Here is a 14,706-nt window from a genome sequence, read left to right as displayed (position 1 = left end):
GCTAATATTCAGATAATTCTTCCGTATTGTGCATATATTGCATTGTAGATATGGTGGCAGATAAATGAATTGTTTGGGCAATGCAATTACTTCTTGGCTGACAATCCAATGGAATTCTATATGTCCTTTGTCCCTATTGATTCATGGTAATCTTTATCTATAGCTATTATTTTAAACTGGAGGATATATTATGGCCCTTGTGGCTTTACTATATGTATTTGTTCCATAGAGTCCAGAAACTACTTCCTAATACTTTCTCATCCTGTCCCGGAATTACATAGATGAGAACTGAACTGAAAAATAAAATCCCACTAATTGCTGAAAATTAATGGAAAGTGAACTACAGTATTCAGTAAAATACATGCTAATATGTGTAGTATTTCTCAAAAGTGAGGCAGCAGAAATCATTGAGAAAGAGCATTGTGGTGGTAGGTGACATTAAAGTAATGTTAATACTTACACCATCCATTTTTGGATGAATGCATTTTACATGTAAATACAAAGTGATTTAATCTGAAAAAAGATGAAGTTTCTATCTTAATTTAAAAAATATATCTCCTCCCCCAGCTGATAGATGGGTATGCAGACAGTAAGAGAGATTCCTTTATCTCTATCCACTCCATTCATCTTAATTTGTTCTGCAAAATTTGCAGTGACCAGTTCTTCTCAATGGCCACATTCCCAGTTTACTAAACTATTCCAAGTTTATAGCTTGATTTGTTCCAGTATCGTGATAGAAAAATACCAATAACTTTCTGAATGTCTGGAACTATTGTAGAAAAGAGTTACAGTGGATATAGAAAAAATCTACACACCCCTGTTAAAACGCCAATTTTTGAAGTGTAAAAAGAAAATCAGATCAAGATAAATCACTTTGAATTTCCCCCCACCTTTAATATAACACATACGCCTTCCCTGAAACTGCTATTCAGACCTCTGTAGAAGTCTGCATCATGCCCACTTGGTTGTCCAGTGATCTGATAGCTCCTTAGTTTTACATATAGCCTCCTACAACAGCTTTTCTCATTTTTTTTTGCCATAGAGGAAGCCTTGAAATAATGTTCAATTCTCAGGGAACCTCTGCATACAAATTGCAGAAAATATGAAAACTCTCCAAACATTGGTGTTCTCTGAGCTTAGTTATTTGCTTGCAGGTGTTTCATTACCCTACTATGTAACATAAGCTGAGGTACCGATCATCAGATATTATCTAATTGGCTAATGAAATGTCTGCAAACAAACAACCAAGCTCAGAGAGCACCAAGGTTTCCACAGTTCAATCCTGAGCTACATATATTCTCTTCTGTTGGAATATGAAAACATCACAATACAATTAATTTCTAACCTAGACAACCCACATTTTACAATATTTACAGCAATAGAAAAGTGACAGATTAGCAGCTGAATCATGGCATGTAAAATTCCCACCACTGCAAGTGCTTGCCAACATTGTGTGCCATGCAAAGTTTGTGCAAAGTGCAAAACAAAGTTTATTTTCTTAATCAAAGTCTCTTGGTATTCCCAGCAACCTCTTGAAAAACCTAGTTAGAAAAGGCTGTGAGAAAATCACAATCAGAGCTGAGAAGCTCTGCTATAATCTAAGTAGAAGGAGCCAAGGAGTTTCAGACTCCTGCTTTCATTGAATTGAATGTCCTAGGTCTAATAATGTCCTAAAATGCACAGATGAGGTGCATACAATTTTGATGGTATCCATAACACCCATAACTTCCTACACTTAGACCTTGCTTTATTCCATATTCTAACATAGATATAACCTATCTGCAGCCCATGGGCTGTAATATGGCCCTGCAAAACTAATAATGTGGCCCCACAAGATTATAAAAAATAAAGGAAATGTGTTAATTAAATACATTAACTATATTATATATTTTATATGTGACCCAAAACAATTCCTCTTCACTCAATGCAGCCCAGGCAAGCCAAAAAGTTGGACAACCATGTTATAACACAATCTCAGTTCCATTCTTTTTTCAGTCAAGAATGCAATGTATGCAAGCTCCCTGGGGCAAAGGTAGAAGGGAAGAACTGAAGTTATACAGAAGGACTGCAACTAAGATGCACTATCTAGGAAGCAGGACTTCATTGTACAAAGAGTACAAGCCATCCTAAGGAAGGAAGCTGTTTTGACAAGGTCCAAAGTTGCTAAATTCAAAGTTGCTACATTCCTCTTCCTTGCAAGTGTTAAAAATGCATTGCCTTTTATATTGTCCCGGTGAATGCATATGAAAGTTATATTCATTTCTGAGTGAGGGTTGGAAAGAGATTTCTTGCTTGCTTGCTTGCTTTATTTATTTATTAGATTTATGTAGTCACCCATCTCACTACTATGATTCTGGGCAGCATACAATAAAAAACAAAAAAATACATTAAAACAATAAAACATGCATATAATAAGGCACAGGAGAACTTTAAAAACTCATATACAAAGTCATCTTGCCAGCTTCCTGTTCTCAAGAGATCATGGGCCTGCTGATTAAACCAAGGGCCTTCTAGAAGTTCAGTAGGGATGAGCCCAGTCGCTTGTCAAGGTAAGATGTTCCACAGGGTGAGTGCTACAACAGAAAAGGCAGAAAAGTCTCACTTCCTGGATCCCATCCTACCTGGCTGATGGAACAGGTAAATGTAATAGGGAAGAGTCAATCCCATGCCATGTAGTGCTTTAAAGGTCAGAACAGGATCTTAAACTGTCCTGGAAGCAAACTAACAACTGTAACAGGTTTCATAATGTGCACTCGTAACTGCACTGTATTTTGAACGACATTTTGAAGCTTCAAAATACTTCCAAATATTCTTCAAGGGCAACCCCATGTAGAGTAAATTACAGTAGAATAAATTTTCTGAAAAAGCTTCTTGGATGAGAAGCGAAACATCTTCAAAGAAAAACCAGAAAATCCAATTGCCTCTTGAAAAAGCACCTTTGGGACAACCATGACCTGGATGACTGAGAATCTCCATAGACATTACAGTAGTCCATTCAGGAGGTGAACAGGACATACGCAACAGTGAGCAGAAATATCTAGAGGAAATAACAGGCAGTTCTCAGTTTCTGATAATAGCTCACAGTGTCAGAAATTTGCTACAGAGAGTAGCAAAGATTCAGGAGAAAGAAAAATGGTTGGGCAGGGTTTCACATGAAAACTTCTCTTGCAATGGATAAGATCTAGAATAAGTTTATGTTGCTTTGGGAGGCTAAATTCTACAGCATTTTACCCCCTAAGGCAGGAATGGTATTAACTGCAGAAAAATCTGAGTGAAGCTATCTCTTTTCTGTTCATCTGAATTTTGGGGAAGTAGTATGATTCATTTTGTTTCCCATACAGGCTACTTACTGGCACTGCCAGTAAGACATGCCCTATTGTCCATTCTAGAACCAGTCTGACTGCCTTTGTTTGAAATAGTTGCAAAGGCTGTGTATAAGGTATCTTCCAGACATACATAATTTTCTGAATATATGAATAGGGAAATAGTCATCTATCATTTTTGTAAATAAGCAAAATCCGAGGCAGGTAAGAAATATTGTAAAGTATTGTGACAATTTCACTTAAAGGAATTGGCTGTTAAATAAAGTTTTGTAACTGCTATCACTGTAGATTTGTAAAGTTCCCATGAACACGTGTATGTGTACATGTGCAGGAAAGTTTCTGGAAAAAAAGTCAATCTTGCCAGAAAGCAATAACAAGATATGATGAGATTAAATTAGGCACTCTTGCAATATACCTTTATTGAAAAAATGTCTTCCCAATCCTTTCATAGTGTCCCTTCCCCTTCATGCCAAAACAACATAAGAGAAGCAACGAGAAGAGAGTCCAGATTGATGTGACCTTTATTATTTTAAGAGCATTTCCAGCACAATTACAGAGTTACAGGACTGCAGCAGACAGTTGAAGTATAGAACAAGATAGATGAACAGGTGGAGAATAAAAGAGGCCCATACAAACAAGTGGAATCAGGTGATAAATGATAAGGATTCAGGTGATTCCAAACCTTTATGATTGATTCACCAGGATGATAAATTCTGGAAGAACGATAAAAATGAGAAGGAAATAAATGATTAATATACAAAAGAGATAGCTGTGGCAGATGCAACCAACATTGTTGGTTTCCCTGTCCCACAGCAGTCGAGAGGTAAGGGATAGATCATGCATTTCCTGTGCAGAAGGTTGTCTCATATTCAATTTCTACACTGTCCAGATAGGAATGGGAAAACATCAACCCATCTAACAACACCAGATCTGAGTTAGTGTTGACTATACTAGGATAGATGGACCAAGGATGAAACTTATAAAGCAGCTTCTTATGTTTTTATATTCCTAGATATTATCATTCTCAACCATCTATAGCTGCGTTGCTGATTAGGAATTTCAGGAGATGTAATCCTAACATTTCTGGAGAGCATCAGTTTGGAAAGATTTGTGAGCTGACAGGAAGTGCCTCTTTGAAAGAAATTGTGTTTTCTCAGGGAGAATTGCAATCCTTGCCTCTGGTAAAGCGGTTCATCACAAACCAACCTGGCCTGTCACTTGTAGGCCTAATATTTAGCCTTGAGAAAATGGGATTAGAGCAACACTTCGTTGACTAAAGTAATTGATAAACTGAAGCTGTACATATCTATTGACACAGAAACACCTTAATAGTAGAACCATTTCATGAGAGAGGGGTCAAACCTTTTCACTGCAACTGCTCAAATACTCTGAAATCTAAATTATAGTATTTGGGAGATACTATAATTTGGATTTCTGGACCAAACAAGAGATAAGGCTCAATGGTCTGAGCAGCCCCTTAAGACTTTGAATGCATAATGAGGTTATTTATATTATTATAATCAGGTTATTTAATTCTGAGCTTTTCTGGTACGAAAGTTGATTTGTCTAGGACAGCAAACTTACCATCAATACCTATTTTGCCATCCTCATCTTTATCTCCAGCACCCATGAATTCCTGGGTTTCTTTTTCAGTGAGATGCCTGCTATTGGGGGAAAAAATCTGCAACATCACCCTGTGAGTGGAAAGGAAAAGAACAGAAGAACTGATTGCAGAAGTAATGGTTTTTATAAACATTTATATTTGTTATATACATATAGACTTTTATTTTCTTTCAAAAAATGGTAAAAATTAGTTTGGGGGAGAAAACTGAAAAAATATAAAAGCTAATCTCATCTGGATCTTAAGAGTCAGTAACTTCTGAATGCTTGAACAACAGAAAGAAACAAAATGTATTTTTATAAGGAAAAATCCACGCAAATTGAAATGGAACTAAAAGATGTAACAGAAATTAAATCGTGTACAAATCCAGGCAGAATGAAAAGGATTTTAAATTGACAATGAAAGGCTTCAGTGTAATGTATCTAGTAGACAGGTATAGGTAGTCTGTACTAAATTCAGGCTTAGTCATAAAATGAAATTGATTTTTAAAATACATCTTATTTATATAGTCTAGTTTCCCCCCAAAATTATTTCTGTGTATCTTAGCTTATTGAGGAGGGAGGTCATATAAGGAATGAGACAGGTTGTTTCGTGTGTGAAGCCTAAAGTACAGAGGACTTTAATGATCGACCACCCTGGAACTAATGGCAGCAACTGAACTTCATAGGTTGAATGCCTTGTGTTTGCAGAAGTCATCACCCAATAAAGATTACTCTCCTTCATTTTGGACCACCTCAAATTTCTACATAGTCCTGAAGGTCATCTTCATGGAAAATGGATATTCAAGTGGAATGTCTGTGTAGATTCTCAATTATCCAGGTCATGGTTGTCCCAAAAGTGCTTTTCCAAAGACAACTGAACTTTTTTGGTTTTTGCTTAAAAATGTTTCACTTCTCCATTTAGTTCTTCATGAACTGAAGAAGCTTCTTGGATGAGAAGCAAAACATCTTCAAGAAAAAAAACTTCAAGAAAGTCCAGTTGCCTTTTAGAAAAACACCTTTGGTTCAAGTGGAATGGATTACAGCAGAATGCAAAGTGGTTTGATGAGAAAGTATACTTCTGACACATTCATGAACTGAAGAATATTACTGGACTACTATATTCTCATGTTTAATCCATCCACTTAATTCTTAAGGGAAACAGGATGCCATTAATTCCTAGTCATCACCCTCAGCATCTTCCTTTCTGACTTGTCTAGATTTATGTGCTTTCTCTTTAGTTTATATTTGTGTTTTAGTACAAGACTAGAGGGGGAAAAACCTTGAATGAATGACCTTAAATTTGCCTAGAAAAGACATTGTCACATGTTTGGTACTTAACAAGGAAGAGAATGCAACTAGAAAAAGCACAATTTCAGATGCTATAGTGGTTATTTGAATCTATTCTCAGTATCTGTAATTCAAGCTCTATTGGTTTGAAGCTGCCCTACAGAATTTTTCCACAGAAAAGAGTAGATGGACTCTTAATGGACTTAAAACCAGAATAGATTTAATGGAGTTAGGTTTCAGGAGAATAGATTTTGGTTGAACATCATGAGAAATGTTTGAAAAGTCAACACAAATAAAGAATAGATTTTACCTGTTTGATGGGCTGGAGGGAAATTTATTATTTTGATTTATTTTATTTTTTATGTCTGCCCATCTCATCTAAGTAATTCTTGGTGGTTCTTAACAGGCAAAAAAACAAGTTAAAAACCAATATGCAAACATATAAAACTGTCTACAATTAGTTTAAGAAATAGAAAATTGTGATCATCAGAGCTCCCCAAATGATACACCTCCCCCTCCTTTGGCACTTGGGGATGATGATGGGCTTGGACAATTCCATGATTTGCTCATATGTATAACATAGATTGTATTCTTTAACATATCATTAACATTTTCTCCTCTACCGCTCTGCCCTGCAAGTTAGTTAGATTTTGTATTAGGAATAACATTTAATTCAGTTCAGAATTTTAGATTCAGTTTCCGTTCTGATTTTATTTCTTTAATGAGAATAGTATATCTGATTTATTAGTAACAGAGTAGTATAGATAGCTATACTTTCAGTATGGCTAGAATTGTGGGAGATTGTCAACTATGTCTGCATTTTTCTACTAGTAGTCAGACAGTGTCAAAAAAATCAATCTGTATTCCACATTACTAGCATATAGCACATTTCAATTGGTACATATTATGAAAGGAATATTAATCTTTGCTTACTGTATTTCACCGGTTTCAAGATAGCCATTTTTATCTGTATCCAGAATGCTGAAAAACATTTTCAGTTCTTGGACGCTTTTATTTTTCAATCCCAATATCTCAAAGAATTTCTTGTAGTCAAAAGAATTGGTAGCTGCAGGAAAATGAACAGAATTCAGTTTGCATGAGCATTTTTTCCCCTTTTGTAGAAGACATGGTCCATTCATTTTCACAATATAGGAGCAAATAATTGATGCATGATTGTTCATTTTTGGGGGAAAGCAACGTTAGGTGATTTAACTATGCCAATGAATGCCATCCTAGCTTGAGCCAATAACTGAAAATAGAATACTTCTCAGTGGAGATAGTTCACCCACCAAATGTAAATAATATTGAACCAAAAATGACCAAATATTAGTACCTATTTCAGCCTTGCTTATTCTATTTTTTTCCAGATATGTGGGACTGCAGCTTCCCATACAGATTGCAGAAAGCCAATCTATATGCATATATATATATTGTAAGAGGAGACCCTGTTAATCTATGGTAGCCAAGCATTAACTTTATGTGCTACACCCTGTGCCATTTCTTTGTCCTTGAGCGGTTTGGTTTTCTTTGTTATTGATTGATAGATTGATCTCCTTTTTTTGAGGACAGCAATCTTCCCAAAGCAGCTGTCAAACAACTAGTCAATAGTAGTAAATAAAAATACAGTACACTAAGTACTGTTTTAAATACTGTTTTAAAATAAATTATTTGTATTATTTCCACATGACAGATAGTAGTAATGGGCTTCTATGTCATTTGTCTTCCTCCACTTCACTGCATTATTCAAATTATCCAAGGTCTGCAGGCTAGGAGATACCTGCAGAAACCTGGGCATCACTATAGTCATGACTGTCTTGCCACAGTCAATTTGCCACGGTCCTCACTGTGGGACCACTCACCAAGGCCAACTCATCATGGGCCAACTCTTCACAGGACAATCCAACAAGTCAATTATTTAAAATCATTAAAACATTTTAATTTTTGTCATTCACATGTAATTTTGTCTCTCCTTTGGCATCCTTTCTTTTCCACCATTCTATTCTATTTCACCATTTTTTAAAATATATTAGTGTGATTCTTGTCCCGCGGCAAGTTGGCCAAGGAGAGTTGGCCCATGGTGAGTTGGCCATGGAGGGCTAGCTGTGGAGAGTCGGCCACAGTAAATTGTCCCATTCTGTGACTATAGTGCTTGAAAATGGGATCCAGGCATGCACTTCTCAGGAGAATCAGAGAGAGAAACACCATGAAATGTATGTAAATAATAAGGACATTTATATAAATAAGATTTATGTAAATAATGTGTTGACTGTGAAGATATGGTATAGCTATACAGTGATCATATAGATCATATACAGTGAACAAGAAATTTCTTGCATCTCTGATCTATTGCTGAGCAATAGCAATCTTGTGGTGGAACATGTATTCAAGAGAAAAGAGAAGGAAGCGATGGCTGATATGACTTTGTTGGTATTGTAAGGATATTACAGCAGAGCATAAATCTAGAAAGCTCTATCCGACTGCTAGAAATGATGATAAGTATATTTGGGGAGTACTGGGAAGCGCAGGCTAACTCTCTTCCCTGTAGTCACTATCCAGCATTCTCCCTATGCTTTTGCCCCACCTCCCTACTTTCTAGGACTGATTCCCTCCCTCCCTCCCTCCCACCCATCCACCCTGGGAGATGATCAACTTGTGCAAAAGTGTTTGAAAAGCTAGGCTGGACAAGCCTTGCAAAGTGTTGAGGGCAAACCAATCCCAGTCCTCTTAGTGAGCCCTGGTTGCTGTATCTTTTCCCACTGGTTGAAACAGGAAGCAGGCAAGATAGAGCAAATAACTGTGAACCTTGCCTTTAATGATGGGCATGCTCATAAATAACTAAATAGCGTTTGGCAGTGATTTGAGACAGATGCAGTGGATATAGGATAGGGACTGGCAATGGAAGCAACAAAGTTTATGATTCATGGATGGGTGGATGAACGGATGGATGGATAGTACTTTAACTCAATAGTGTGAGACATCACCAAGTCAAGGTCATCTGTTGGCAGGAAGAATGCAAAAATTAGGTGACTGTAACAAGCAAAATTGATGCTGCTGTGTGTAATCTGTCACTAATATTTATTTATTTATTCTATTGCTCATTTGTATCTTAATTATTTTTGCAAATAGTTCAAGGTAGTGAACATGTCCAACACACCTTCCCCCTCCTGTTTCCTCATAACAACAACCCTTTGAGGTGGGTGTGGTTGAGAGAGAGTGATTGGCCCAAAGTCACCCAGCTGGCTTTCGTGGCTAAGGTGGGACTTGAACTCACCGTCTCCTGCTTTCTACCCTTGTAAAAATTCACTTTGCTCCTTGCTTTTCTTCCTTGTTTTATTTGTAGGAGTACCTAGTATTTTACATAACACAAAATGCTGGCGTATTCACTTGGAAAGCATCATGGACTAGATAGTGAATAGATGACCATGTAGATGTACATAGATAATACACACTTGTGACAACTCCAGAAGCAAGGCTTCTTATCTAATTGCTTTGAACACAGGCATGGATTGTACCTATCTTATTATAGCAAGACCTTGTCACTTTATATGAAATAAAACTGCTTTTAATTGGGACTGCCAAGGGATGACTGCAAATTGATTACCCTACAAATTAGATGTGGCCACATTATGTGAACAAAAGAGACCATTAGGTTGCAGTTACATCCTCATGCCAATTGAAACTGCAGTTGGGAAAATGAGCCTATGAATATCAGGGAGTAGTCTTTGGATGTGGTTCCAAAAGGTGCTTCGGTGCCCACAGGATTATGAAGTTAACACCTATCTTCAGTTCTGTAAAGCAGCCATATCTTTTCCAAAGATCAGACCACAACCACAGAGGGCACCTTCACATTCCTAGGAAATGATGTGGTTGCTTTAAAGAATTGCCGTTGTCTATTGAATACTTATTTTCATCTTCTACCTTGCTAGAAGCACCATCTCCAAATTATTTGTGAAGCATTGCACAGCCATAATGGAGACAACAAGACTATTTTTGTGGTATTTTGAAAAGCATAGTAGGGAACCTCAAACCAAAAAGGATGCAAATATAGCATTTAGTTTTTAAGAAGGAAAAGGGTTAAGGTAGTGTTAAAATGGGAATTGTAAGAACCCACCATCTGTTGACCAGGGCGTATATGTATTGTCATTCTGAATTATTTAGCATTTAGACTTACATACTGTTTTCACAGTGCTTTACAGCCCTTTCTAAGTGGTTTACAGAGTCAACTTATTGCCCCCAACAATCTGGGTCTTCTAATACTGACCCTAATACTGGAAGGATGAAAGGATCAATGTTGAGCTGGTGAGAATTGAACTGCCGAATTTCTGGCAGTTGGTAGTCAGCAAAATTAGTCTGCAATGCTGCCTTCTAACCAATGTGCCAACATGGTAATTGTACCATTTGCAGTAAAGATCCCTGCTCCATGGTATTTACAGCTGATATTTCACCTTTTTGTTTTATTTTTTTGTTTACTTATTAAAGCCAGATGTAGTAATGATGTTATAATTATTAACAGATTTATATTCCAACTGTATTTTACAAAATCCAAGGTACCATAATTAATGCTTTGATTTCCTATTTTCCCACTGCAACCATCCTGAGAGGTGTGAGCTCTGCCACAAGAGGCTGACTGACCCAAAGTCATCCAGGTGACCTAATTTGCCTTCAGCTACATTTTAGGACCTGATCAGGAAACCAGCCTAAGATGCTGAAAGATAATCACTTCTCTTCCTCTTTCTCTGTCTCTCATCTCTCTGTCTCTCTCCCCCTCCCTTCAGTCTACAGATATGTCCCAACTGTGAACTTTTGCAAATGAGGACTAAACTAGATGTAACGCAGGAGATTAATATATTCATGATTGCATGATATTCACAGTTTCACCCAAAAGATTCAAGACACTTCAGATTGTAACAAAAGAAGTACTTTAAACATCAAGCAAAGAATTTAAGAGTTTTTTTTGGGGGGGGGGGGTGCGCGCGGATACAGGATCTAGCAGTTCAGTGGCCTGGTTATAGCCCAGAGAACAAGAGAGGAATTTTTCTGAAGTCCAATGGATGTCCAGGGCATTGGCAGAGTTCTACAAGAAAAGAAGTATAGTTTCAAGAAAATGAGAGAAGACAGATATTTTAACCACCATTCTGTAGCAGGAAAAAAAAAATCATGGGAGAATTTCCCATTGTCAGTCAAGAGTTCAGAAGACTGTTTCCTTAATTTCCATATTTTAACATTGCTGTCTGCATCCTAAACAGAAGGGAAGGCTATAATTAAAAGGGGTTGACAAATAACGATTTGTTTAAGGTTTTCTCCAGTGTATATTTTGTATAAATTATCTCACAGTGCGCATGGAGGTGGTGAGATATTATTTAGGAGACTGCTATAAAACAGGCTTTGTACTATATCACAGCAGTGACATGAGCTTCTATCTTGCGCTCTCTCTCTCTCTCTCTCTCTCACACGCACACACACACGCACACGCACACACCTCCCACAACAACAGTAAGAACAACATTAATAATATTGATGATAATCCTCAAGAGTTTAAATGGCTGAGTTTAAATACTGAAATAATAATTGTCACCTTGGTTTTTACATCCAGGAGAGGTAATGGGGAAATCTGATACAGTGACTTTAAGAAGTGCTCTGATTGGCAATGTCTTTCATTTGGACAGATTTCTTTTTCTGGCACTGCATGAAAATTTAGAGGAAATCAATGAACAGAAAAAAGAGGAAGATGTGAGTTGGAAATCAGTCCACTCCAGGAGAAATCTGTTCTATGGCACACTTTCCTGGTGCAAGTGCTACTGTTTCATTCAGGGCATTTATCCAAGGTCACAGCAAAAAATCACACAAAAATTGCAGTGTTTAAGTAAAAGGGGGAAGGACACAATTTAGCTGGTTGCTTGCATTAAGCAGATATACACAAAGAAGCATATATTAGCCCATGACTGGACAATTAGAAGCCCATTTCTCTCTTTTTTTGGTGGAATGTTCAGATTTCTACTTCTCAGAATAAACAGGCTCCTCTTCCCCAATTGAGAGGATGAAGAAAAACCATTCCATAACTAAACTGTGAATTCAGCCGTGTTGCTGAAAATAAATTCATGGGTTAAGAATGTTTTAAATTGCAAGCATATGTCTAGCCGTCAAGCTGCTATGCTTTTATTTGGGGTTGATTCAAAGATCATAGGTTTTGGGGGTTGTTGGTTTTTTTGCAAAAAATAAAGTGGATTTTGTAAGTTTGAAGTCTGTTCATTCCTGTCTCAACCATATGATATCAGATGGTTTGAGAGAGTGACAATTCCAGAGAGCTGGCTTGGGACAGTACTTTAAGATACTGGAGCAAAACTGTAAGACTCTAAGTTCTAGCCTTGTGGATGGCTTTGGATCATTCACTCCCTCAACCCAACCTACCTCACAGGATTGCTGTTGTGGGGAGAACAGGAAAAAGGAACATTACATACACACCCTGAACTGTAAAAAGAAAAAAAAAGGTGGGATATAAATATAATACAGAGAAAAATAAAATCCCATAGAAGTGAAGAGCCCTGAAAAACTTGGGTGAAATAGCAAGGGCTTGCTTGAATGAGATTTTTAATCCAGATTTGTCTTCTAGGTAAACTAATCCAGATTTTGGAGGAAAAGAAGACTATGCCAAACAGACAATGTTGACCATGCAGTCCAATATATTTGGAGGGCACCAGACTTCCTAATGCTAAACCAAACAGTTCTATGTTCAGCCATGCCTAATGGTATTACTTGACAGTAGTACAGCCATCTGCAGTCTGGGCATACTGAAGTTATATGGAATTTCCCAGCGAATTGTGTGACTTAAAAGTTCATGCAACAGAAGCAAACTAAGGAAGAATAATTGTATTACCAAGGTACAGTGATGCGTATAATAGCAAAGGAATATATACACCGAAGATATGTTCAATAAAGGGAGAATTGGAGAGATTAGTGTGGCCAGATATCGAAGAAGGCAGGAGATGAGATCTTTTACATCCTTGCTAGAAGGAAATTCAGTGGATGTGGTTTGCATGCTGAGCAACACCAGGAGAAATAATCTTTCTGATGCAGCTGGCAATGTGTGGGAGCTTGCCATTCTTCTTTCTTGCATCAGACCTCTGTGGATTCCTCCCCCCCCCCCAGAAGAAGTAGAATAAGCTGACCCTGGGCCCGGTTGTGTTTTAACCTGACCTTTCTGCCCCTTGAGCTCATGGTCGCAAGGGAGCATCTATTGTGTCCAGAATCCCCATTTAGGGACAAAAACTAATCACTAGGTGCCAGCATCAAATATGGAAACTTGCAAGGAAATTTGACCATTCATATTTTCATTCTGCCCTTGTATGCTTTCAAGAAGAGACTGGACTGCCATTGGTTAGAAATGGTGTAGGGTTTCCTGCTTTTGGGGGGAGGGGTTGGACTAGATGACCTACAAGATCCCTTCCAACTCTGTTAATCTGTAATCTGTAAGAGACTTCATTGAAAGTAATTGCTTTCCTCCCGCCTCCTTTCAAAAAAACAAAAAAAGCAAGTAAAATAAATAAATAAACCAAGTCTATGACAAGAAATTGAAACTCTTGGAAAGATGGGGAAGCAGAAGGGAATATTGCTCAAGTGGCAACCCAAACCTTCTCCAGGTTTGTGGCGTGGCAACTTTTCTATGCCCGGGTCGTAGAGTCCGGCTTTGCGGGAGCTGCAGTGCAAAAGATCTAGCTAGGTGTCCCTGGCTGAAGGGTAAAGCCAGAAACTTCCTTTGGACTCTCTTCCTCGGGCTGATAAAACGTGCGGTCTCCGCTAGCGCAGCACAGCCGCCGCCTCTCCGCGTCTCCTTTCCACTCAAGGAAGTTGGCGCAGGGAGACTCGTCCCCGGACTCTTCCCGCCTGTGCCCGCTTTGGCTGGGCACCCAGCCCCCCCCCCCGCTCTCTCTCCCTTCTCCCCGCGCCTCCGATCCCCTCTCTTCCTGCTTGAGCTCCACTTTTTCAGCAACGCGGGCACCTTCCCCCGCTCCCATCCCTCCTGCCCCGTTGGAAAGGCTCACCCGCAAAGGCTCTCAACATCTTCTTGATCTCCTCGCCGGCGAACAAGTCAGCCATCGCCATCCTCGCAACTGTTTGGGGGAAAGAGTGGGAGAGAAAGTGCAAGGAAAGACTTCAGGTGGAGGGGGGAGGGGGGCAAAGTGCCCTTCTCCTCGGTTTTGCTCATATGACCAGAGCTGCAGTGCTGGGCGGGGATGGCACACCGGGATAAAGCTGGACCCGTGCCAGCCACCACCGCTGCCAGCAGCAGCAGCAGCAGCAGCAGCAGCAGCACAAGGGCGGCGAGACGCGCGCCGAGGACAGCGCTGCGGGTCGCTCGGCCAGGCGCGCCACTTTGCAACAGGGACCAAGACCCGGTCAAGAACCAAGACTTTGTTTTTGTCTGGGCTGGGGAAATAGCCATTTAGGGCACGGAGAAACGGGAGGGGGGTGAGAGGGGGTGGTGGGGAAGCAGTGA

At 38.9% G+C, this 14,706-nt stretch overlaps 1 protein-coding gene across 1 annotated transcript; it reads right to left on the bottom strand.

The window, feature by feature from the left end:
* Positions 1-3,826: 3,826 nt before the first annotated feature.
* On the bottom strand, positions 3,827-14,452 carry PVALB (parvalbumin). Its single transcript, XM_026700076.2, has 4 exons — positions 14,252-14,452; positions 7,146-7,278; positions 4,908-5,017; positions 3,827-4,036 (listed from the first exon to the last, which is right to left on the bottom strand). The coding sequence occupies exons 1-4, from the start codon at positions 14,310-14,312 to the stop codon at positions 4,008-4,010; spliced, it is 333 nt and encodes a 110-aa protein (XP_026555861.1). The 5' UTR covers positions 14,313-14,452; the 3' UTR covers positions 3,827-4,007.
* Positions 14,453-14,706: the final 254 nt, after the last annotated feature.

Source organism: Pseudonaja textilis, chromosome 5 (assembly GCF_049901715.1).
Source record: "Pseudonaja textilis isolate UNSWEBS1 chromosome 5, rPseTex1.2, whole genome shotgun sequence".
Taxonomy (NCBI): domain Eukaryota; kingdom Metazoa; phylum Chordata; class Lepidosauria; order Squamata; family Elapidae; genus Pseudonaja; species Pseudonaja textilis.
Note: the sequence above shows the minus strand (reverse complement) of the source record. Positions and strands in the feature narration are given on the sequence as shown.

Excerpts from the sequence above, each read along its gene's own strand:
- PVALB (XM_026700076.2), bottom strand. The coding sequence starts at position 14,312 with ATGGCGATGGCTGACTTGTTCGCCGGCGAGGAGATCAAGAAGATGTTG. Across the intron at positions 7,279-14,251 it reads GATGTTGAGAGCCTTTGCGG|CTACCAATTCTTTTGACTAC; the intron begins GTGAGCCTTTCC and ends ATTTTCCTGCAG. Across the intron at positions 5,018-7,145 it reads CTTGAAACCGGTGAAATACA|GGTGATGTTGCAGATTTTTT; the intron begins GTAAGCAAAGAT and ends TTCCACTCACAG.